General features: G+C 51.1%; 1 protein-coding gene across 2 annotated transcripts in view; it reads right to left on the bottom strand.

The window, feature by feature from the left end:
- MYO5B (myosin VB) overlaps window positions 1-26,243 on the bottom strand; it is a 249,411-nt gene that overhangs the window by 120,496 nt on the left and 102,672 nt on the right. For both annotated transcript variants that reach the window (XM_036010235.1, XM_036010236.1), the window contains exons 2-4: window positions 25,946-26,056; window positions 17,502-17,673; window positions 13,736-13,880 (exon numbers count right to left, since the gene is read on the bottom strand). In XM_036010235.1, the coding sequence (XP_035866128.1) occupies window positions 13,736-13,880; window positions 17,502-17,673; window positions 25,946-26,056 (428 nt within the window). The remainder of the gene's footprint in view (window positions 1-13,735; window positions 13,881-17,501; window positions 17,674-25,945; window positions 26,057-26,243) is intronic.

Genomic DNA, 26,243 nt, shown 5'->3' with positions numbered 1-26,243 from the left:
TGGCCTACAAACGTTCAGGCCTTGAGACCGAGGCTTATCAGGGATCCACATGACACTCTCCTCTTGTGTGATCTGCAGCTACTGCTCAGAGCAGTCCAATTCTGTGCCTTGGGGATGCTAAGATTTTCAGATTCGGCAGACAAGTTCAAGGTCCTCTCTGGCTAATAAAGGGTGGATTTAGTGAGCAGTTGTAAAGAGCCACAAGGAGAGGAGGGAGGGAGGGAGGGCGGGAAGCAGACAGACAACCCAAACTCATTACTGAAGGAGGCAGCGCACTTCTCTGCGACCGGCTCAGACGCAGGCCTGGCCCCCAGTCTCTGCGATCGCCCCGCTCGCGCGGCTGCGCCTCACGCGTCTAAAGGAAGAACGATGGGAAGCTGTGTGACCCTCCCGAGCCACTTACTCTTCATTTAGGCGAGAAGACAGTAAATCAGACGCAGACACAACAAACCCCAGATCAAACCTGGCTGGTGTTTGAAAAATGAAAAGCTGCCAAACACACTTTTAAAATCTACTATCGTCAAGTAGTTGGTGGAGGAACTGTTGTAACCTATTACACAAAACGAAGTGGTAGAAGTTGCAGTTTGCTGCTTACTATTCTCCTCTGTCACCTGTAAAAGGCGGGCGGAAGGGCTGTCCTTAAACCACCAGTGACAGGGCCCAGGCTGGCCAGCGCTCCAAGAACCACGCATGCTATTCTGTTGTCCAGTCTCTCAGGGGCCGGCATTCAAGCTGGCCGTTCCTCTGAAACACGCTCTCTCCAACGAGTGATGCCCCCGTCAGCAGAATGGCGACCGGTCACATGAAGAACGCTGGCCAGACCAGGTGGTGCTCAGCTCAGAGGAGACGCGACCGAATGAGCATTCCCAGTGCAGGCTGTTCTGGCAGATGCCCCAGAAGAGGTGGGGGTATCAGAGGGCTTGCCTCTGAGTTTCAAACACGAGGACGACTGCCTTCTGGGGGAACCAGAAGTTTCCAGAAGGACTTGGTACCACAACACTGAATATACTGAAGGAGGAAGGCCTGTTACAAGAGATTCGACCTCAAAGCCTTCCCATTTCATGTAAGGAAATCTTGGTCATTCCATGCATTTCATAAACACGTGCTCTGTGACATGAAGTGAGGGGTTCCGCAAACATAAGGCAGTACAATGGACAGGACTGTAAAAGTCACAGTTCCTCTCACAAGTGGGAAGAGGGGGCTCTGCTGTAGAGGGCCGAGCCAGAGTCCATACCCATGAACTTGAACTGCAACAGGTCAGCAGGAGCCACGACGTGCGGAGCAAAGCCCCAGGGGCCCACTGACCCGTGGGGAACACGATAAACTGGGGCGAGAACACGGGTGGGGCTAAAGTGGGTCTCCAGCTGTGAGTGCGTGGGACAGAATTTGTTCTTGCATTTGGGGGGCGGGGTGCATTCTGGGAACATTTTATTTTGTATTTTTAGGACTGCCCTCACTGAGTGCTCATTGGACAGTAGCTCAACCCCCAAGAAAAGTATTTTGGGATTTTATTTCACCTTTTTTTTATTGTTGTTCAAGTACAGTTGTCTCCATTGTCCCCTACTGTTGTATTATTACTTATTCATTACTGTATTATTTTCCACACGAACAACTGTAAACCTACGCTTGCCCCACCCTGCACATTGATCCTCAGTCTCCTAAGGGAAGGCTGGTACTACACATTTCAGCTAAACTCAGTTAGACCTGCGTAGCTCACACACCTGTGTTAATATGTTCTCAGTGACCTCTCTGCGAGCATGAAGTCAGAGGCACGGCCACTCTCAGCTGGTAACGGCGACCAACCAGAAAAGCTGCTGAGTGCTCGGAATTCCCTCCGCTCTCCTTCTCCCTGCTATTGGGTGGGAGGCATTTTCCAAAAAGACATCCCACAATTCTAAGTACTCTTGTTATTGCTTCTCTAAAGGTTAATTCCCTTTTTAACCAGAAAGGACATCTTTTTTAAGCAGGTCATCGATCCTGAAGCATTTTGTTCTCTAGTTCTGGGAAGACAGAGAACTGAATTAATTTCTGTCATCTTTTGGCTGCAGGTGGCCCTCCTCTGGTTTCCGACACCATTGATCTGTCATGGGGGTGGGAGCCAGGCAGACTTAAAAAGCATCTGCTTTTAAATGCACCCACCGTGAGCTCTGGCAGGGAGCTCAGGTGGTTAGAGCATTGTCGCCATACGCCAAGGTTGCAGGTTAGATGCCCAGTCAGGGCCCACACAAGAAGCAGCCAATGAATGCATAAGTAAGCAGAACAACAAATTGATGTTTCTCTCTCTCTCCATCCCCCTCTCTAAAAATCAATAGAAATTTTTAAAAAGTACGTCCACTGTCGTCCTGAAGGACATAAACACAAGGCTTCTCCAGGACAGGCTGCTTGACTGGCAGACTTTCCAGAACATTCCTCATGCACAAAAGAGTTCTCTCACTTCCCAACGCCCTGCTATTGGCAAAGACCAGGTGGGTTACCTGAGTCACACAGGTGATTTCAGCAGAGTTCTTTCTGTCTCACAGAGACAGTGCCCGGGGGTGCGTAAATACTGGTACCTGAGCCCTATCCGATGAACTCACCCTCTGCAGACAGGGGCCCGGGCACGGGTGGTTTGAAACCTTCCCAGGGACTCTCCCGGGCAGCCGGGGCTGAGAATCACGGCAGGAGAGGCCAGGCATCTGTCTACTGACACGGAAGGACCCCCTGCCCTACACACATCAGCAGACTGGGGCTTCTCACCTTTGACCAAAACCACTCTCCATCCTCAGTTCATGCCGAGACGTCGAAACCACCCAAGCCGAGTTAAAGACGGGAGAGGTCTCCGAAACCCCTGGCACGGGTTCTTCACGGGAGCACCAGTCCTGAGCCTCGGAACCACGGATGCCCATCCATACCGAAAGCTGCCCAAACACGGTCCCAGGCATTGGTCACCCTTTCTGAATCACTTATAGAGTGTTTAAAAATACGGATGATTTGGTCTCACCCTTGAGATTCTGACTCCGTAAGGCTCTGGGGGGTGGGATTGGGTGGCATCCCTCAGTGATTCCCGTGCAGACCCATCTGGGGGGACCTCTGCTGACTCCACCCATGCACAGGGCCAGACCCATAACGTCCTGGGTTCAATTCTAACTCTTAATCTCCACCATCAACAGCCTTCACAAAGCTGTCTTCTTCTCCCTTAGCCAACACGCTGCCCACTGCAGTGCTCCTATGTCCTGATGCAATCAGGGAGCTGCTCTAAACCGTAGAGCGCCATAACCCAGTCCGGAAGATGGCACTGACACGGGACGATGGCCGTGCACTCCCACTCACGTCTCCCATGATGGGGACAGGTCGCTCTGAGCCAGCCGCCTCCTCCCCGCCACCCACCACTCGCCGCACTGACGAGACCACACCAGGCAGTGGGGCGACAGCTCTTCTTCTGTGGCACGTGACCCAGTCCACCGAGTCTATTCCTCTGCGGCTTCGGACACCGCCCGGGACACCAAGCTCACCATGTCTTCGGACGTGCACCCCAGTCAATAAGGAAAACTGAGCATGCCCCTCCAAATATACACTGAATATCTAAAATAATGTCTATGTCGTTTTCATAATGTGCGCAGTATATTGGTGGAGTGGCAGAGAAAATGATTTCCGAGGAACAACATTGAGAGAATGTGAAAAAATAAAGTTCTACTATTTTTTCCCCACACTCCAATGAATCATCTTCCAAAAACGGATGCGCTCCAACCCTGACTCAGCACTGCGGGCGCCAGCTGTGACCGCGTCTCACTCCTGCCCGTGTGTGACAAGATGCTTCCTGGCCTCCGCCACACGGCCGGTGCCTGCCCTCCGGCAGGCTGCCTTGCAGGCAACCGGCTATGAAACAAGTGAACCGTCCTCTGGCTCCTGCAGTGCACTGCACTGCACTGCTGCCCCTTTGCTTGAGCTTGCAGGCGGCCCCACCCACGGGGCAGAGGAGTCCACCTTCCGACACTATTCTGGGGGCTGCTGCGCCAGTGACAGCGCACTGTCACTTTAAATGTGAAACTGAAGGTTGTCAGTTTTCTCTCTCTGACAACAAGTCATTTTAAATGAAACACAGTTGAGGCTACATTTCCTCCAGGCAGACTGGCAATGCTCTACAAACTTCTACAGTTCTGATTTTAAACACAGACCTATAGGAAAGTCCGAAGGAGCTGTGCTGACCCCATGGAATTGCCTCCCTTATACGGTTCACCTAGCCCAGAAGGACTGTCTGTTCTCGGGGGGCAACCTGCAAAGGGAGTCCCACTCAGTGCTGGGGTCTTCATCCAGCACATCTTTCTCCTGGACACGATGGCATCAGTGACAGACACCACATGTGACTTACCATCAGTATTCATGATCACTAGCACCATCACTGTATCAGAAACTTAACTGAACAGTTAGTTACTCTGTGCCCGTAGTCATTCTCAGCTCTTCTCATTTACCGACTCACTGAATTCTAACAATGAGTCAGACGCTGTATTTACCCCCGTGTGTCACAGGTGCAGACACAGGTGCACGGTGAGGTGAACGTCACTCAGGTGCCAGGGCCACACCACTAGGCTCCGAGGACCCCGGAGCCTTGTCCCTGGACACCAAGCCACCTCATTTCAAGGCGTCTTCCTTTCCCTCTAAACGTGGGCACAACGCCGGACCATTCACAGCCACCCTGTCTTCCCGGATCTAAATATAAAACCAGGGGGTTAAGGAGAGAGTGGTTTAACACGGCGTGAAAGGCATTCCTGTGATGCAAATAGAAATGCCATTTCATCCTGCTAGGCTTCACATTTTATTAGCTTTTTCCCACTGAAAATTATTTTGGACACCTTGAAAAACTAAATCTTACTCCCATGTCACCCTCACTGTGCATTTCGAAAGAGACCCGTGCGTGGTGACGAGTCTGACTCTGACACCGAATGAGGCTGTGCAACCAGAAGGGTGTGTGGTGACCGCCAGCACTGGAGTCCCCAGGCACCGCCCAGCGCCCCACACACTTGAACCTGGAAGAGCACACACCCGTCCTCTTGTTTCCTTTGGGGGCACGCAGGTGCCGTCAGGGAAAGAACGTGACCAGGGCGGGACACGGGAAGGAAGAGGTGAGGCTGGGGACCTGCGCAGGTCACCCCCTCAGACATGAGCACCCCCAAATCCTGTGTGACCAACCAGCGTGCACAGGCTTTAACAATACAGGTGAGTACCTAAATTTATAGTTGATTTGGTTAGATTCCATAGTAGGACCTAGAGAGAGAACTGCCGCCCGCACGTTACTGAAATCCACCCAGACTAACACTTATTAACCGATGGGTAGGAATGGGGGCAACGGATTTGTTCAATCCGGACAAGCCAGGGAGACCGACAGCACCAGACGCAGAAGCCAGGGTTCGGAAAGAGGCACTCGCTGATGCACAGGGACACAAGGTGAAATTTAACGCCTGTGACTGTTGATGCTGCTCAGCACATAAAAAATCAATTGGGCAAGTGCGGAATGAGGGCAATGTATCTTAAAGCCGCTCGAATTTATAGTGATGAAAGTGTATCAGTGGTTACCTGGCGTGGAGGGATGGATTTCAGAGAAACTCGGGGAAATCGGGGGGAGTTAATGAAACGCTCATTATCTGGACTGTGCCGGTGGTTCCGCGGGTGTGCGCGTACATCAAAGTGTGTCAGACTGTGTGTGCAATCTAATGTGTGTAAGCACAGTTCAAACATGACAGTCCAGTGCTGGTCAATTAAAGCTCATTAAAGTTGTAGTAAATAGCTCCTGTGCTTATGTGGGTAACGGGAAGGGGAAGAGAAATTTAACAGCTTGCAGATTTATTAAAAATCAACAACGTGAGATGCCTACAAGAAATCAATGCAATTACAGGCTACCCTAGCAGCAGTTCTGCACAGGAGAGCACCTCTCCCCTCCCCTGGCAGAGCCGCATGCCGAGACCGTGGAAATCAGAGAAGGACCACAGGGTGTCCGAGGTGCCCATGATGGGAGAGGGTCTGAAAACCACGCTCCAGAGGAACGGCTGTGGCAGCCGGGATGTTGAGCCCAGAGCTGGGGACAGAAGGACACGTGTCAGCGAGGGCTGCCGTGTGCAAGACAACACCATGACCTGGGCAGCCACACAAGACGGGGCTCGGACTCACGGGTGAAAACCACCAGAGACCAAGTAGAGTGTTGTGCAATAGAGAAGATCCCTGCAATGGAAGCCGTTGAAAAGGAAACATCCTGGCTGGCATAGCTCAGTGGATTGAGCTCGGGCTGCGAACCAAAGTGTTGCAGGTTCGATTCCCAGTCAGGGCACATTCCTGGGTTGCAGGCCATGACCCCCAGCAACCGCACATCAATGTTTCTCTCTCTCTCTCTCCCCCCCCTTCCCTCTCTATAAATAAATAAATACATAAAATTTTTTTTAAAAGGAAACACATTTGCAAGACAGTTACCTGTACTGGGATGGTCAGGCAGCACCCAAAGGACCCGCTGCCAGGACACGGTCTCCCCGCATTCTTACAGCACAACCAGTTCCCACCCGATGACTGCAGGGTGTCTCCTTTCTGGCAGGCTATACTCCCCAGGTAACAGACAGTCAGTACGAATAAACTGAAGTGCCTTTCATCTCCATGGTTTCTGACTTGGGACCTCATAAAGCGTGCTGTGTACACTGCAGCTAAGCGATTCTTAGTAACATTCACGACCTCTGCAGTGTCACGGAACTTACACCCAGAAAGGGGTCCAGTCCTTTTCCTTTCTCACCTCACAATGTTCAGAGATGACAATATATACTTATCAATTTCTTTGATTTCTTTCTCTACTCTAGGGATGCCATTAGCTACATTCACTGCACAATAACTTTCTCCTACACTCAGAAATTTAAACAACACAACTAGAACTTTACACGTGACAGGCAGAATTAGAGAGGACGACATCTAAAACATTATCAAGGATGGAAATGATGCCACAGACCTCAGCACCACGGCACCCCTTGAGGAGGGCGACGGGTGAGCGCCTGCCCTGCTGGGCAAGGGGGCATGGCGGAGGAGACCGAGGTGAGCGGGAGCAGTGCGTACAGGCGAGCTGCCCTGTGGACGAAGGGGAACTACTCAGGATGTGTTCTAGAAAGAAGAGATAATGCCAGAGAGGAAATTAAAAGCCATCTCTGTATGCAGACATCTCAAGCAGCTCCTATGCTGACCTCCCCAGTGATGCTATCAGTGACTGTGTTCAATAACATGCAACGAGGCAATCAGCTTTAACATTTGCACCCCAAGTTTTTACAGGGCTCAAGGCTGAGTCATGGTGTCATAAAAATACCGAGTCATGGTTCAGAAAAATTCTAGCCATGGCATCATAAAAATGCTGAGTCGTGGTTATACAAAAGTGCTGAGTCATGGTTTTTAGAATCCCCAAGTCATGGTTACATAAAACACTGAGCCATGGTGTTGTAAAACGCTGAGTTATGGTGCCACAAAATGCCAAATCATGGTTACATAAAAATGCTGAGTCATGGGTATGCAGAAAACCTGAGTCATGCTTACATAAAGATACCATAGTTGACATCATAAAAATGCTCTCATTGTCACCAGAAAATGCTGAGTGATGGTTTGGAGAATTGCTCAGTCACTGTGGTTTAAATGCTGAGTCATGCTGTCTTGCAAATGCCATGTCATTGTACATAAACTGCTGAGTCATGGATATGTAAAAATGCCGACTCGTGGTTGGGTGAAATGCTGAGCCACTCTTACGTGGAGCACTGAGTCATGGTGTCCTGAAGACCACAGTGCACTCAGTTCTTGGGAAGACAATCTGCAACAGTCAGCAGGTGCCACTGAGAGAGGCCGTGTGTCTTCTCCGCCAGCATCATGGCTCCTCAGCAAACAGACGGGGCCTGAATTCCAGCTTCACCCACTTACTATCTTCATGACCTTGGGAAACTGTCCAATGTCTGTAAGTCTCTATCCTCATCCGGATGGTGGAGATAACTAATCTCACTTGGTGGGGTTTTTTTGTTTGTTTTCCAAACTATAAAAGAAAGTTTCTTTAAAAAGTCGCAGAGGCAGAAGAAGTGAGCTGTTAGAAGAAATGAGCTCAGAAAACAAGTTCCAGAGGCAAACAAGAAGGGGCCCTTGGAGCTGAGGAGGGAGAACGGTAATGCGTCAGTCCGAGGGGAAGGGCGGGGGAGGGGAAAGGCACAGGCGAGCTCCCTGGAGGGAGAGTGCACCTCACTTGGTGGCTTTAAGAGCTGAATGCATTCATGTGTTAAATCTTTCTGTTCTCCCTTAAACGCAATCATATGCCCTAGGGTACGGTGCTGGTGACCCAGGAAACAAAACGTCACACTGCGCCACGCGGTCTCGCACTTGACCGCCCCCCTTTCACTCATCACGCAGAGCTTGTTCACAGCAGAGGAGTTATTTCCACAAGAATCTAAGCTTCACACGAGAAGACATTCTCATCCTCGTAAACTGTATAGGACCACAGAGAACGAAGTGTTCGTTATGAAACACGGCTCAGCAGAGAAAAACCATTCTTCGAACATCCCTTGTGTCTTCGTGTAACGAGCTCTAAAATTTCCCCATTTCTCTAGGCCAGCATTTCCCAGCGACTGTTGCACAGAACATTAGTCCCCTGAGATAATCCTCAGAGTTTTGTGTCTAAACAGGATCTGCAAGCCCAGCCTAATGCAGCCCCATCTCGGAGACTCAGAACACAAGCCAACGTAACTGCTCGTACAAGCCCTGCCTCAACAGAACACACTGTTTCGTCTATGTACCCAGGGCTTCCCAAACTTGTCTGGCCTCCTCTGCATGCTGTTAGCAGGACATACTTTTCTCCCAAAGTTCACACCGACCTTGACACGACCCCCCCAGTCTGGCCCACCCTGTCTCCAGCTCTCCCACAGACCCGCTCACCACGCAGGTTAACCTTGCCTGGGTCCTGTTCTCCGACCGTGTCCCTTTGTTTTCACAACAGCACACAGGTGGCCCGTTTTAAAGCACACAACTCAAAGGACGTTAGTACATTTGCAGAGCTGTGCAGCCATCACAATTATTTTTGTAACATTTTCCTCATCCCCTCCCTTCCCCCTCAAAAAACGTGTCCATAAGCAACTACTCCCCATTTCCCCCTCAAACCACCAGCCCCCGGCAACCACGAACCCACTTCCTGTCCACAGAGATTTGCTTGTTCTGGACATTTCATATCAACGCAATCACACGATACAAGGACTGGGCAGAAGGAGGTTTGCAGCTGATACAAATAAATACTAGCAGAATAAACTGTGTTTTGCATACTCTTGACTGCAAACGCACTTTTGCCCACACCTGTATGTGGTCTTTGTGTCCGGTTTTCTCACTGAGCATGTTTTCAAGGTTCATCCATGTGGCAGCATGTATCTGCACTTTGTTCCTTTTTGTAGCCAAATAATGTTCCACTGTAGGAGTATGTTACGGGTTGTTTCTCCATTCAACAGCTGATGGGTATTTAGATTGTTTTCACCTTTTGGCTATTGTGGTGTTTTGGAAAAATGCTGTTATGAACATTTGTGTATAAGTTTTGGCCCAAACATATGTTTTCATTTCTCTTGGGTATGTATTTAAGAGTGGAATTGCTGGGCCATGTGGCAACTCTATGTTTAACCTTTTGAAGAGCTGCCAGACTATTTTACAAAGCAGCTGCACCATTTTATATTTCCACTAGCAGCGTACGAAGATTCTAATTTTGCCACATCCTTGCCAGCGCTTGTTGTTCTCTCTTTTCAATTACGGATATCTTAGTGAACATAAAACAGTACGCCACTGTGGTTTTGGGACCGTGCCTTTTGACCCCGCTGCTAAGGTTATGACCACTCCGTTCCACCCACCTGAATGCCTTCTTCTCACTCCACGTTTCCTACCAATTCACCAGGATCTAGCTTAACTCCTACAGTTTTCTTAAACTGTCTGTGGCAGTCACGTCTCCAAACTCATTCAAAAGACCCCATGCCTGGCGTCTACTTACAATTTCTACAGTTACTAGCTTTTTGGCCTATTTATGTTTTTCTCTCTCAAACCACACTGTGAGCTTCTTAAGAAGTGGGGAGAGGTCTTATGTTTCTTGGTATTAAATAAGGAGCCTATCAAATAACTGATACTTCACAAGATTCACGGATAGGATTTAATGTAGGAGCTCAGGCTGGGGAGGTTAGGGCAGGTAAAATGAGGGCCAGGGCCTCCCGACTGGGGGGCTCGGTTGGTTGCAGTGTCATTCCATACACCAAAAGGCTGGGGGTTCACTTTCTGGTCAAGGCATGTAGCTGGGTTGCGGGTTCGATTCCCGGCTGGTGTGTGTATGGGAGGTAATGGACCAATGTGCCTCCCTCTCTCTCCTCACCACCAGTCCCTTCTTTCCTCCCTCCCTAAAATCAATACACATATGCTTGGGTGAGGATTTTTTAAAAAATGAAGGAGAGGACAATTTGGATCTCAGACTAGGAAGGAGGAGCAGAAGTGAAGATGTCGGCAGGGAGGTCAGTCCCCCTCCTCACGGGAAACCACAGGTCCTTATGCAAAGGACAGAATGATGAACTTGGTGTTTCACATCACTCTGGCGTTCTTCTTCACTGCGCATCTCAATTTACTCTCGTCTAGACTTGGTGAGTTCGACAGGGACGTGGAGAGGGAACAAATCCTCTTGTTGTATCTTTTCTTCCTTTCCCCCAGCACAGCAGGATTCTGCGTGAACTCTCAGGATGGGGATGAGTGTCTGCATTTGTCCCCTTGTGACTCCACAGAGTCCCCTCCACCCACCCACCCACGCACAGCATCAAGAGATGGAGAGTCCCCCTGCGAGCCCCGCCCAGAAAGAAAAGCCAGTGCCCAGTGAGTCAAGAGAAAAAACTGCTGAGTCCGAGGCCAACTGAGCCACAGCGTCCCAAGGCTGGCAGTCACTGACTTCCGTTCCTCATGACCCTTCATTCTGCCCAGCGGTAAACACGCCATGCTAGGCTGTGGCCATGGCCACTCGGATCACGTGTTTGCAACAACTACTGACGGGTCATGAAGAGACAGGGCACAGCCAGCAGGGGTTGTCACACGAATGTGTTCTACACTCCAAACCGACGGAGAAGGCCCGTGCGGGAAATGCAGCCCCAACTCTCCCCGCACCCACCCAGTGGGCATCTCCTGTCTTTGCAGAGCACAGACTCCTCTAATGTGCCTCTCGGATCAGTAACGGAAACCCTGAGCTGCTGACAGTGGAGCAGTCAAAAACAGCTCTCTCCCGTGGCCACATGTGCTGGTCTTACACTTCTTCCACACTTCCGTGCACATTCTCGAGCAAAAACTGCTTAAGAATTTTAGCAAAATGATTTGGCTAACCCCTGGGACTCTGAAAGTAAAACAAATATAAACTTTGAAACCTTAAAGGAAACCCATGAGGATTTAATGTTAAATCCCGGTGCAGCTTCAACATTCGACCCCCTTAACCATCCAACGCATCGCCCTACGCAAGACAGGATCACCACCGCCCCGGACGCCCACACCCCCTCCTTCTAAGGGGTGTGAGTGAGGGCCCAGAACCAGTGGAATAACCGAGTAGAAAATAACCACGGCGCAGCTTCAGGCACGGCGGGGAGGAGAGGGGGCACAGAACGGAGCTTTCTAGTGCAGAGACCTACAATGCGAATACAGCTGGGGGCCAGGAGATTCTCAAAGCTACAGGGGTACCTCAAGGAGTCTTTGATAAAGAACACCAACTTCTGATGCATCTAAGGATGCCTGGCTAAGAAAGGAAAGTGGGATGAAAAACAATCCAGTATCAATGACATCCCCAAAAGGACAAGCCTTAGAGAGTGGTTGGAACACTGCGCATGGTGGGGAGTCATCAGAGCCGGTTCAGAACGATACAAATCCATCCTGTAACGGAGGGAAGGCAGTCATCGTCACAAGAGGCAACTGAAGACTTAGCTTAAGTGACTCTCCCAAGGCACAGCGGCCTGTCCAGACCCCAGGGCTCCCTCCACTGTGTCACTCACTTGACCTCCAACAGTAACATGTGAGCCGGGCTGTGGGCTACAGCACACTGAAACCCATCCTTCTCTCCGCAGGACCCGACCTTGAGCCAACCTTTCGGTTAGGAGGGGTGCATGGATGGGTTACACCGAGCTGGGCGGCTCCCAGCCCGGCCCTGAGGGCACACCGGTGTGGTGGTGTGTAAGATTATGATATTCCAGGGGTCCCGAGTTGCAACCATTTTAGCTCCACAGTCTCTTACCACATTCTGGAGAAATAAAATGGTTATAGGGCACTGGATTTCTTAAATTGCTTAGTCCTCTGATCACTGCAGATTTGGAATTCGGTCACTGTGTAACTACAGTGGAGCAGATTTTCTTATATGCTGATCTCCACAGCCAGTGATAAAACATTCTAATCAGTAAGGAAGCCCATGAAACAATCTTCCCTCATGGGAACTTTCACTGGACTGGAAATCATACTTGAAAATCCACCTGCTAAACAGACCACCTTGGATGGGATTCCCCTGTCACAGGAACCCATCACTCCTCTCCCCAAATTAGCCTAGGCAGTCTCCCCAGGCCCCACCTGAGAACTGTCCTATGTCTGCCCCTAGCTCCACAGATGGTCCACAGAGGCTGAAAGATTTGGCTGAAAGTACACGGCATTTTAGTGTTGACTGGAATGCACATGTCCACTGACACTTCAGTGAAACTGTCCCTCCCTACCTTATGCCTGACGAGTTCCAGGACCAACACTGTGGTGGTGAATTTTATGTGTCAACTTGGCTGAGCCACGCTACCCAGACACTTGGTCAAACACCAGCCTCGATACTGCTGTGAAGGTATTTTTGAGATGAGGTTAACACTTATACCAGTAAACTTTTGAGTAAAGCAGATTACCCTCCATAACGTGGGTGGGCCTCATCCAATCAGTTGAAGGTCACATGAGAAGGAAAAAAAACCAAAAACAACAACTGACGTCGCCCAAAGACAGGATTCTGCCAGGAGACTGCCTTCAGACTCCAAATGCACCAACAACTCTTTTCTGGGTTGCCCACCTACAAGCCTTGAACCAGTTCCTTAAAATGAAAACCCTCTACCCACCCCCCGTGTGCGTGCGCACACATGTATGCTTCATGCTCGTTCTGTTCCCCGTCGGAGCCCTAATATAATCACCTAGCCCGTCTTCTGAGGAAGTGACCGGCACCTGTCCTTCAAAGATTGGAGGGAGGGGAAACACAGAAAAAAATGAGATCCACTGAAGTGATTAAACAGAATTCCATTTCCAGGTAAAAAAACTCACTGTGCCTGACTATCCCCTTGAAATTTCTATTTTAGCCCCATATGCTTGGCATCTCAAGAAGCTGCCAAAGAGTCCTGGGCCCTTCAAAGGGGAGCCTGCAGGGAGATCCGTAAGCTGCATGGGGATGCTACAAAGTGGACTCACTACACCAGGAGGGGAGGAGAGCGGGCCGAAAGGAAGTCAAAGAGACGAGATGCCAGGTATCGACTGCATCGCTCAAACAGTGAAATAAGCCTAAGGGGTCACTGCTCTCCAAGTGTGGGTCTGGGTTCACAAGCATAAAACGAAGGCATGAGGAGACTGCGATAAGGAATAGAATCTGGGCTGGCTTCGTTTTGCAGCTGCTTCCTCCACTCCAGAACCGCCCTTCCGACCACTGAGCAAGAGCAGCAAAGTCCACCCTCACCCCGACTACCTAGAAAGACTTCCGGCCTGAGGTGGTTCTTACCTGGCCATCTGTTTGTAGGCTTCTTCCGCCACAGCGAAGATGTGGGGGTCCATGTCCCCCATGTTTTGGCCACTATAGGCGTAGATGACATCTTGCCCGTAGATTGGCAACTGTTCGTAAGGGTTAATGGCAACAAGCACGATACCTGCGAACAGACAATGCGGTCAGATTCTGGTGGCGCCATGGCCCCTGACGACAGCTAATGAAGGGTCATATGCACCCGTCTACAGAATGAGAGGGTGATGGAATGGGCCTTAACCAACCATTCAGCTAAGTCGAGACTAAGTCTCTGTGTCTTTACCAGGCACTGTGCTCGGCCCTGGTAGAGAGTGACCGGGAGGCTTCCAAATACTCTGGAGCGTTACACAAGCTCGCACACGCACACACGCAGACGCACATGGAGCTGCCCAGCCAGCCGAGTTCACACAACGGACATGTGCGGAGTGCTGCAGGGCCAGGGAGATGAGGATGCTGGATGCTGCCAACGGCTGGCAGGCTTAAAAAGCCACCTCAGAATTAAAATCTAGTGAAAGGACTATTAATTTTTCATTTGTGTACGGGTTACCTTAACTAAAATACAGACAACTCGTGGACAAGGAGTGGGATTTACACACCCAAAGGTTAGATCTTGGCTCAGCCAGTCACACAGTGGGTGGCTCGGGCAAACTACCAAAGCAGAGAGCCTCAGCGCACCAGCCTGTGAGACGGGGTGGAGCGCTCGCTGTGTCTCCCTGGGGTGCCCCGAGGACAGAATGATTACTGCAGAGAGAGAGCACGCAGACCCGCCCCTCACCCAGCGAGCGCCGAGTGTGGGCCAGCTTTGATGGTCTCACACGATACTATGTAACCTGTGCCATCTTTCACCGCACCCTTGTTTTCATCTCGTCTCCCTAAAAGGGTGCGCTGCACCAGTGGACTCGAGACACGCATGTCGACTGAAGAGTCAGTAAATCCTCAGGTCTTGCACGGAAGGGCAAGGTAGATCGATATTTGAGAACATAAAAAGAGAACAAAATACAGACTCAATCTTCCAGACAAGACGGAAACCCATGCCGTCTCCTTTCACACAGGAGCACATTCTGGGCGTCAGGGGAGCTACCGTCAGGGCTTCCAAAAATATGAGCTTTTCCAGTCACGTGGGGAAGAGAGGACAAGAGTGGGAAGGTCACGGCCAACGGGACACCGCTTCCACTGTGTTGTTACCTTTCAGGGTCTGAGGAGAGACAAACCACAGACTGGAAGAAGTCATATCTGCAAAAGTCACATCTGATAAAGGACTGTATTATCCAAAACATACAAAGAACTCAGAACTGAACAGTAAGAATATGAATCACCAATTAAAAAATGGGCAAAAGACAGACATGTCACCAAAGAAGATACACAGATAGCAGATAAGGATCTGAAAAGATGCTCCACGTCGTGTGCGATCAGGGGAGCGCAGACCGAAGCACTGACAGGTGCCGTCACACACCTGGTAGAGAGCCCGAGACCCAGAGCACTGGCAGCGTCAAAAGCTGGTGAGGACGTGGCACCACGGCCACTCTCGCTCACTGCTGGTGGGAACGCACAATGGTGCGGCCACTCTGGCAGCTTCTTATGAAACGAAACATGCTCCCGCCATACTGTGCAGCGTTCACACTCCTTGCGTTTACCCAAGGTCTATCCACACAGAACCCTGCCCATGGATGCTTATGGCAGCTCTATTCACGGTCAGCAAAACTTAGAGGCAACTCAGATGTCCCTCAATAGATAGATAAACTGCAACGCATCTAGGTAATGGATTATTCAGCACTAAAAAGAAATGAGCTATCGAGATATGAAAAGATACAGAGGAACTCGAGATACATATTGCCAAGTGGAGGAAGTCAATCTGGAAGGGCTACGCACTGATTCCAAGCACATGGCGTTCTGTAACAGCCAAGATCATGGAGACAGTGTGAACGATCAGGGGTTGCCAGGGCTTAATGGGGAAAGAGGGGTGAACGGACAGAGCACCGATGCCGTTCAAGGCGGTGAAGCTGCTGTTGTGACACCACAAGGGTAGTTATAACATGTCATTACGCACTTGTCCCAACCTGTGGAATGTACACCACCAAAAGGGAACCGGAATAAAACTGTGGACTTTGAGTGACAAGGACGTGTCATTGGGGGCTGGTCAACTATAGCAATGTCCCGCTCTTGAGCAGAAAGCGGACAGCGGGGGAGGCTGTGCATGGGTGGGGGTGGGGGCAGGGGGCACGGGAGAGCTCTGCAGTGTTGCTGTGACCCTAAAATTGCTTTACAGGTAAAATCTATTAAAAGGGGGGAAAATGAGTGAGAGAAAGAGAAAGAGAGGGGATAAAGCAGACCAGGTTACTCCACGTAAAGGGTGAAGGGAGGAAGAAAAAGACACCCAGTGAGTCCTCTTCGGATAAAAGTTTGCCTGAAAAGACAACCTGGACTGAAAAACAAGGCCCAGGACTCCGATAGACTCCACTTCACATGGCTAACAACTAGGAGAGTTCCTCTTAGAAACAGCGTCACGTACTACACTGGTTATTCGAGTTGCATAAAACCCTAATTCATGCAGTATTCAGTTCAAGGTCTGATATTACCCTGTGAGGTCGCACATTTTCCCAAAATGCCTCCGCTCCCTCCGGGGCAGAAACAAATGCTTCTCCATGAGCTGGAGTCTGTGCGACATCAGCCGCTCTGAAGAGCTGGGACACATGGACAGATGTGTGCAGACCCTGGGACCTCTCTGACAAGGGACGCTTTTAAAAAAGTGAAGCTGGTGGACATTTGTCACATTCTCCTAAGAGGGGAGCTTTTAAAACATCTTGTTGAAAAGAAAAAGAACTTATTGAAGGTCTTGGTAACTGGTGATTTCTTTCAACTAAAACTCCCACCAGCAGCTGGAGTGAAGGAGCTTTTGCAAAAACTACCTAGCAGGTGCGGAAACCAACATGCCATTCACCACCCCTAAAATCAGGCAGGAAAGCTCACTCTCACTTAGTGGACAACTGACCAGTTCCCAAGCGAAACGGGGCATCACAGTGAAAGGACCCCTCATCCCCTGAGGCCTCACTGGCGATCACAGCCAAGGCCAGGGCTCTGAAGCACAACCAGGGCGGCCCCATGAACACACAGCCCTCGGCCTGACTGCCCAGCCAGATCCTGACACGTCTGTCCTTCCAGCAGCAGCTGATGGGGTTCTGGTTTTTACCACACACCACTTAACAACACTCTACAAAGGGAAGCCAACATTTAGAACATGGGAAATTGAGACATTTCAAGAGAAGAAAGTAGGAGAATTCCAGGACTTTTAGTTGAATGCATCTGTCAAGGCTTCTGCTCATGAACTTGACAAATATTCTTCATGCACCATGTTTGTACACGAACAAATGAGGGGTCGGAGCAAAGGGCAGCCCTTCCGCAGGCAGAAAACAAACACTAAGCCGGGTGTAGATACAGGAGCACGCTGGGTGGGGAGAGCAGACGCCCGGGTGAGGACACTGGTGCCATAAGACTCCAGGACCCTGTCTCAGCCAGTCTAGTGACGTAGTGTGGCCACTTCTCCCCTGGTTGAGCTGCGACAAACACAGCGATGTGGGCAGCCTAATGAAGCCACATTCACGCCCAGCAGACCCTTCCAGGGTCTCCAATGAGAGGCAGTCATATACATGACAGTGAAAGCAGGATTCTTAACCACTGGAGTTTAACACGGGAAATCTCAAGACTAGAAGTGCTCTCAAACACATGCAGCCAAGAGGTGCCCCGCACTTACCACAGTACGTGTAGATGTGGTTGGACTCCAGGAAACGGACCTTCAGGTTATGCAGGACGGCAGGCTCGTGTAGATAGCTGAGGGCAGTCAGGTCATTCTCTCCCACCAAGATGTCTGGGTTCCGCAAGAAGGGCAGCTGGTTGCTTTGGACATCGATGGGGTATTCCCGAACCTAAATGCAAGCAGCAGACATGCAGAGGCCGTTACAAAGCACGGAGCCTGTGTTCAGTTCCTGTCTTGCTGGCTAGGACCACTACCCAAACGTGATCGTAAGTGATGAAAACAGGTAAGATGTTTCAAAAAAAAAAAAAAAAAAAAGAGGCAAACTGAACAAAATCCCTGTGTTGCCATAAGACACCAGCGCAGATGGAAAATTTGCTATCAAATTTTCGAAGTCATGAAATAAGAACTACAAATGAACAACATATGAAGAATTATTTAACTTGGCCATTAACCAAAATGGTGCAAATAAAAGGATATTAGCACTAATACTACCCATCTGATAAGCACTGGTATAAAAACCGACAAGCCCCTAACTACGAAGCGTATGACCAGTGAGTCCACTGCTTGTGGGGTCAGACTGCTTCACCGTTTCCGGAGGGCAGCTGGCAACACTGGCCAGAATTTTTCATGAATAATATAGTCATTCCTGGCCTCAGGAGACAGTCTGACAAACTGGCAAAGATACTGACTCACCAGAGCTATAAATATGAAAACACAACATGACACAGACCGACATTCATGGTCAGGCAGATACACACAGCATTGCGCGGAATCTAAGAAAAGGCATGTTACAGAACGAAATATATGATATGATGGCAGTTATTTAGAGCTGCACGTTCAAGTCTGCTGGGAGTAACACAGCCCTACGCAACCTCAGTGGTTATCTGTGTTAGTGAGGCTTTCATCTCTGTAGCTCCCTGAGGTTAGTTTTTCTTTACGGGTATATATTGATCAGGCCCTTTTCTTTCTGTGAAAAACTCATTTATCCCAAACTTACTCCATACAGGAAACCAGTAAACAACTATCACGGACCTCAAGCAGACAAAATTTCCAGGAGGTGGGAAACCAGGGGAAATGAGAGTTGATTTTTATTTCGTTAAAAGTAGATGGCCCCCTTCCCTCCTGCTGAGCGAGCAGTATCCCTGGGACTCCGAACAGCCCTCCCTGCCCGAGCCTTCCTGAAGACTCCGCAATGGAGAAGCCCTCCGCCACCACCCTTCCAACCACAGCTGCTCTGCGTCTCCCAGCAGCTCTCCGCCCCCTGGGCAGGAAGCACAGGGAACAGCCAATGGCAGAGCTGCAGAGGTCACCCAGCCCAGTCCAGAGTTCAGGTCGGAAAGCTGGGACCTGAGCCCAGTGTCTTGAAGCCCCTCAGAAGAAATGCTGGCGTTCCATCTTTCACGAGATGAATCTCCCCTCGAAATACTCCCCCGCAAGCATGCAGAGGGAAACGCATATGCAATTTTGCAAAAACACAGTCCACAAATAACCTCGTGGTATTGGTTACCGTAAAATTGATAGGGAGCAGAAATGCCCAGAGCAGCAGCAGCAGCAGCAGCTGAGAGGCAGAACTGCCAGCTCAGCGTTCAGCACGGCAGACTTTTCGGTGCACGTACATCGCTCGCTTCCAGAGGGGAGCAGGGAGCAAGAGACTGAGAGTGGATCTTTGTTCTTGGACGGGAATGTGGTTCTAACGCTGCTGCAAGTGTCCAACATTTCCAGTTAGCTCGGTTTTATCTGAAATCTAAGTGTTCATGCCGTGATCAGGGACCATGAACTTTCTGGCAAAAAAAAAAAAAAAGACTTCACTACAAAATAACGGGGCCTTTGGAGGTGAAGAAAAGATTGAATGTTAACACATCCAAAGTTAATTCTCAGTCCCCTACCTGGAATGGACCTCAGCCTCCCCCTTGGGGCCAGGAACAGAAGGGGGTCTCCCACCGGTGCCCATCAAGCATGCAGGCCTGGACAACCCTTGAGACCACCGAGGGAGGGATACTTGCTCTAACAGAGTAGCCTGCATGGCTACTTAAAGTGAATCCACTGAGGCTGAATACAATGAAAACGTCAGTTGCTCAGTCACACTAGCCACATTTCGAGGGCCCCGTGGCCACGCGTTGTGGGCCACACTGAACAGTGCAGACGGAGGACGTCGCCTTGTACTGCAATGTTCTGTTGGACAGCACCGGTCTAGACTGCGCTCGACTCTGCAGGTCTGTGGGTCTACGACACGTAGCAGGTGCTCAAAAAATACCAGTTAAGCCTGGCCAGGTGGGTCAGTTAGTTGGAGCCTCATCCCACGCACCAAAAGGCTATGGGTTTGATTCCCAGTCAGGGCACACATGGGAGACAGCCAATTGGTGTTTCTCTCCCACATCTCTCTTTCTCCCCAGCCCCTCTAACACCAATAAGCATATCCTAGGATGAGGATTAAAAAATATACTTAAAATATCAGTTGAAAGGGTGTCTAATTTATGACCTCTCCCTTACCTCAATTTGTGCCCCTGTTACATGGCACTACAGCCAGAAAACACGGGGACATCTTTGGATGACAACTCCCAACACAAAGACTGGAAGCTAGTAATGAGCATAGATGGTAGATTTTTAAAAAGCCAACTCCTTTCTCTGACTTCATCCACCCACAGAAGATCTAGAGAAAAGGTAAGCTGGTAAAAAGTACGGTTTCCAGCTGGCAAGGGGACCACGAGGAGCTACATGTATATACTCTGGTGGAAATGGCGCCCAACAGGAATTAAGCCCTCTACCCAAGTCCTGGCCCTCGGCTCAAGCAGTGACTCTCACCGTTTCCTGTCATCGGAATCTCATGGGGAGCTCACAAACGGATATCCCGTGTCCCACCCCCAAACTCTGATTTCAGCAGTCTGGCTGCTGCCTGGGCTCTGCGGTTTCTACAAAGCCTGCCATGGGTTTCTCATGTGCAGCCGAAGGTGAGAACCACTGTCCCCTACTGCTGTGAGGCCCGAGGCCCGCCCTGCACCTCCTCGGGCCGCAGTTCCCTCGTGGCAGGACGACAGGACTGGCCCCAACACTCTCCAAGGGCCCTTCTGACTTTATTGCCTAGAGCACGTAACTTGGGCCAACAGATGCAGGGGTGTCCTCTTCTGTGAGACCAGAAAAGGTGTCCTGCAGAGAAAACAAGGTGGAGGGAATGATACTCCCGGATAACAGGAGGCCTAAACTGGACACCACGCATGCTCACCACTGGCGTACCTGTGTGTGGCTCTGGATTCACTCGGCACACATCAAAGTTTATATTGCATCCTAAACAAGTGCAAAACGCACGAGTATTCACTGAATCAGTGGTCTGTCACCTCATTCTGCAACAGGTTGGTGTTTAAGTCCTCCCACCATCTCCTCCGGCTGCCCGGAAGATCATGCTTTGTTTGGAGAACCTTCCCACTCATCCCTCCTCCTCCTGCCCACCACAGGCCGAGGCTTGGAGCAGGCAGGCAGTGACTCGAAGAAGAAAATAGTCAGTGACCTGAAGAATCAGATTATGAGGAAGTAACACATTAACCCTGAAATCTCGCTGACGCCAGCACGCTGCCTCCACGTCCGCCAGGCAGGTGAAGAGACGATGAAGTCTGTTAGCAGCCCCAAGCTTCTGCCTGGAAGTGGTCTCCCCTGAGTCTGTCCACAGCTCCCTGCACAAAAGTCTCCACGGGGCCCCACCTGACTGCAAGGGCGCGGAGGGCCTCAGCAAAGGGTCTCCATACCATCCCCGCCACGGTAAGTGTGCCTGCTTTGGGAGGTCAGTGAGGGCTCAGAGGGAGATCCCCAAGAGGGTTTCCCAAAAAAAGTGTGAGGCTGGGGAGTAGAGAGATGGGGTAGTGGGAAAGGGTCAAGTATCTCCCCATGTTTCTTGACAGACTTCCAAAGATTATGGGCCTTGAACTTCTCATACTCTACACCCTGTATTTATAAACACTGTATATTCATTACAAGTTAGACGGAAAACTCCACAGAGGTTCAGCTGTACCATGTCACTGCTGTATAACCAGACCCTGGCATACAATAATTTCTCAATAATTGTTTTAATGAATGAATAATGAATGAATGGTGATGCAAGTAATCAGAGGAAGAAAAAGGCCATAAAAACACAATTTAAAAGTTCAAATTACGAACCACATCACAGCAGCATGAAATAATGCAGTCAAAGACAACCTCTGAATTTCAACGTGGTGTGGGGAACGCAGCTTCCACATGCTGTTAGAATCACGGAGTCGCAGCTCAGCTTCTAACTTGGTGTTTATGGGCAACAAACAGTCCAAACCATTTCCTCTACAGGCCTGAATGAGGGCTCTACCACCCTGGTGCCATTTTCGTTTGGGAGCGGGTCACCCTTTCCTTGGGGAAGTGGGGGAGGGGGCGGGGGCTCTCCTGTGCACTGGAGGGTGCTCGCCAGCACCCCTGCCCTCTAGATACCAGCAGCAAAGCTCCCGCCTCAGTCACGACAACCAAAAACGTATCCAGACATGGCCCAATGTCCCGTGGGGGGTGGGAGAAATCGCTGCTCTGCCCGTCTGTAAAGAGAGGCAGCCAGGGAAATGATCTAACCGATGGAAAAGACTGTGAATGCTGCACGGGAACAGGTGGATGGTAACAAGCAGCCAGCCAGCCATCTGGAGACGAGGGTGGCAGTAGCTGTGCAACAGTGTCAAGGTGCATTGGGCCACTGACATGCACACTGGGGATTGGTGACGCTGGTGAACAATGCCAGGCCGGGATGTGCCGAGACACAGGCAGAGCACGTTGCCCGTTAACGCTCATGCATTCCTGCCTCGTTCTCCCTCAGCCCCGAGCACACAGCGGGTGCTCGCCACCAGGGTGCCTGCTGGACCTGGACACAGAACTGAAACACAAAACCATGGAAACGGGGGTGTGGGGAGTTTTCCCTGCCACTAGAGGGCAGGAGTCCAGCAGTTTGTAAGGGGCATGGGAGCAGGAGAGCCAAGGCCTGCCAGGCAGAGTTCCACTCCCGACAAAGAATGAGGAAGCTACATGTGTCACCATGGTGCGCACCCACTGAGAGGTTTGATCCAGTTGAAAACAGAGTCCTGTGCTAGGAGGGGCTGGCACACCTAGGTACCTTGCACCCATCACAGCTGTGCAGAGAAAAAGAGAAAACGCTCTCTTTCTCCCCCAAGGAGTTTCCCATCTTCTGACTGGCTTCAATATAAAACACATTACATTGTGCTAAGTAAAACAAGCCAGACACAAAAGGGCCAATACTGTACAATTCGATGTCTACGCAGTACCTAGAAGTACCGAACTCCAAGACAGAAAGTAGGACGGAGATGACCAGGGAAAGGAGAGACAGGAGGGGGAGCTGTTATACGCTCGGTGCCGAGTTTCAGTTGTGCAGGATGAAAAGAGCTCCGAACGGAGACGGTGGCTGGTGATGGCTGTGAGGGCCGCACGACGTGCAGGTGCAGCAGTATCCCCTGCATACACAGGAAGTGTGTTCCAAAACTGCCAGTGGGTGCCTGAAACCCAGCACGGTACTGAACCCTGCAGATGCTACATGCTTCCTACACACATGTACCATAAAGCTGAATTTCTAAATCAGGCCCCATGAGAGATTAAAATAATAATAACTAAATACAGTAGAACAATTATAACAACATAGTGTAATAGAAGTTATGTAAATATAGCCCCCCCCCCCCGCCCCCGACAAGCAGTCTGACCACAGAGAGAGTTGCTGAGTGACTGAGAGGCAGGCAGGGCACACGGAGTGGATGCTGTGGACAAAGGCACGATTCACATTCCAGGTGGGATGGGATGGGATGGTGCAAGATCGCATCACACCACTCAGGATGGCATGCAATTTTAAATTAGGAACTGTTTATTTCTGGAACTTTCCACTTAGTATTTTTGGATCGTGGTGGACCACAGGTAACTGAAACTGGCGAATAGGAAACCATGGTTTGGGGGGGCTACTGTACTGTATGACAACGAACCGTGCACTTAAAAATTGTTAACACAACCGATTTTATGTTATGTATGTTTTACCACAACAAATAAGCAAGCAAGCAGCAGGGCAAGAGAAGCTTCTTGGAGGAACCCAAGAGCCGGAGCGCCGTGAGCAGGGTGCGCAGGTTAGCGGTGGGGCAGAAGCCAGGGATCGGGGGCAGCATTGTTGCTCTTGAAGAGGATGAATTTATCTTCACCCTTTGCTGCTGCAGTTAAACCACACGATCAGGTTTCACAGCAGGGGGAGCAGGGGGGTGGGGAAAGGGACCCAGGCTAGATTCTCCGGCCAGCCTGGCCCATCAAGGATGATTTCACCTTGAGAGGCTTCGAACGTTCAGTCCTTCAGTCCGTCCTGCCTTCGGTCCGCAGCTCGACTGGGCTGCTCCAGTGACAGCTCAGAGCCAGCAGCGGACAAACCACAGCCCGGGAGCCGCCTGGACGGAGTCGGGTGTGCAGAGAACATGATTTCTCCAGAGTTGTTCATGTCCAGCCCTGGCATCCCTTCTGATTCCATGCTGACTGTCTATGTGGCAGGCGGGAGTGGGAGGGAGAGGGTGGGAGACAGAGGAGACATGGGCCCTGGGCGGCTGCCGGGTTCATCGTGCAGCACTGGGCTCACTTTCAGGCGGGGGGGGGGGGGGGGGGCACGCATCAGTGCTGTTTTGGCAACAGCGATCACTCCTCACAACCCCCACACAGCTCTCTAAAAACACCCGCCCACTTGCGAGATCCACCGCAGTGAAATCTGTTGGAGAAGATACGCCATTCGAGTGGGTGAACTAATTTTACTTTGTTTCAGGCGTGGGGTGGGAATTATTCAACGTGGTAAACATGAGCCCATCTGTTGGGAATTTCATTTCTCACTTCAAAACCAAGAGGAAGCTAGCAAAGCCGGCCTCGGCCGGGTAGGGGAAGGTGAGGGCGCACACCCTGGAGCGAACCTCTAACAGATTCCCGGCTCCGGTCTCACTGAGTGAGGTGCTCAGGTGGACAGAAAGCAGAAATGAGCAGGGCAGGAAGGATGGTCAACCTTCCTACTAATCCGTGAGTTACTCATCCACCACAGTAGATGCTCTGTCAGCAAAGCAGAAAACTCAGTCCATTTCTCAAGCCAGTCGCTGACTACCCAGAACGACGAGACTGAAACGCTTGAGAGAAGGGAGAACAGTAAGGCAGCAAGTGATTGAAGGCTCAAGACGCGGCACAAGCTCCTCGTGCTCCTGCGGTTCAGAGGGAGGCGTCGGTCACCCGGGCCGTCCCTCTGAGCCACGCCTGCTCTGCAGCCCCTCAGACGCAACCCGTCCCCAAGCCAACTCTTGTTTTCTTCCTGCCACTTCACTCCAGACCTGCTTCCCGCCCCAGTCTCCCCACTACAAACCTTGCACGAGTGGCCTGTGACTGCATCCCCCCCACCACACGTCCCCTGTCCCCTTCTCTGACGGTTCACATCAGGTGCGCGGGCCTCCTTTCCTTCCCTCTACACACCGAAGGCACACGTCCAGGCCTCAGGGACTGAGTGCAGGTGCATCCGCCTGGGTACTCTCTACCCCAGGCCCACCGCCCCGTGAATCTTCAATGGCTGGCTCCTTTCTACTGCCCCCTCCTCCCTCAGCACACTCACCTCTGCAGGTTCCTTCCCACCCCTCGGCCGCCTGCTTCTGTGACAGCCACCACTGTGCCTCCCTGCTGTGTTCGTGCCCACTGCTGCTCCAGCACTGAGCTGCTCCCCCGATGGCAGGGCCACACCCTTTCATTCACCCCCTCTCCCCCAAACCCAGCACAGAGCAAGCCCTCACATTATCTGTGAGATGCACGAGTCACAGAGAGGCCACAGAGCCACAAAGGCTCATGAAAAGAGAAACTGAACCAGAGCTGGGAAGAAGAAGATTTCGGTTACGACCTTGTCTTCCTTTCCAGCAAAACCACCTGAATGTCAACTAACAGGGAACTCCCACTGCAGCAGCCAGCACACACTGAGTGCCCCTGTGCCAGGCTCTGCTCTAAGTCATGCAGCAACTCTTCCTGTTCCCAGAAGTGCCCCATCACAGGTGAAGTGACAGGCACAGAAAAGCTGCTGAATTGCACAAGGGCACAGAGCTAACACCGGCCGGGCCAGGACCCCATCCCAAGACGGCCGGGTCCCAGGCCAGGGCTCCCACCACGGTACCATGCCCTGTCCCCCACAGCAGCTACACCGTCACCTCCCACAGATGCTCCACTTTCCTGAGCAGATGCTGGCCTCAGCCGGCAGCTAACCCCAGTGGGCACTCCAGCGACATCCAGGGAGCAGCTCACAGCCTGGCACTGTCGGGTGTGCTATCGACAGCCACAGGAACGATGGCAGGCGTGTGGAAGCTCCCGCCTGCAGGAGAAACGCAAGCCCACCCCGTACCACCCAGCCCTGTCCGGCGGACCCCGGCAATCCCGTCCCCACAACCCACACTTACAGTGTCATCTTCCAGGCGGAGCTGGAGGCTCCTGTCACCCTCCTTGTAGTCCTTGGTTAGCTCGGCCGAGCGCCACACCTCATCCGGGTCAGGGATCCAGACCCTCGTGCCCTGAAAGGTCAGAACAGAAGGCACTTAGTCACACAGGGAAGCTTCCAGGTTTCCGACTCCGTGTCACTCGCTGCCTGTGCAGGCCGTTTCGTTTCAAGACACAAGATGACCCGATACCATGATGACAGGTCAGTAACTCACAGGTAACAGCAGGCACCCTCTGGGTCCTAAAAGAGCATCACAGATC

The sequence above is a fragment of the Phyllostomus discolor genome, chromosome 9, assembly GCF_004126475.2.
Source record: "Phyllostomus discolor isolate MPI-MPIP mPhyDis1 chromosome 9, mPhyDis1.pri.v3, whole genome shotgun sequence".
Lineage (NCBI taxonomy): Eukaryota > Metazoa > Chordata > Mammalia > Chiroptera > Phyllostomidae > Phyllostomus > Phyllostomus discolor.
The sequence above is the reverse complement of the archived record's forward strand: the minus strand, read 5'-3'. Positions and strand labels throughout refer to the sequence as shown.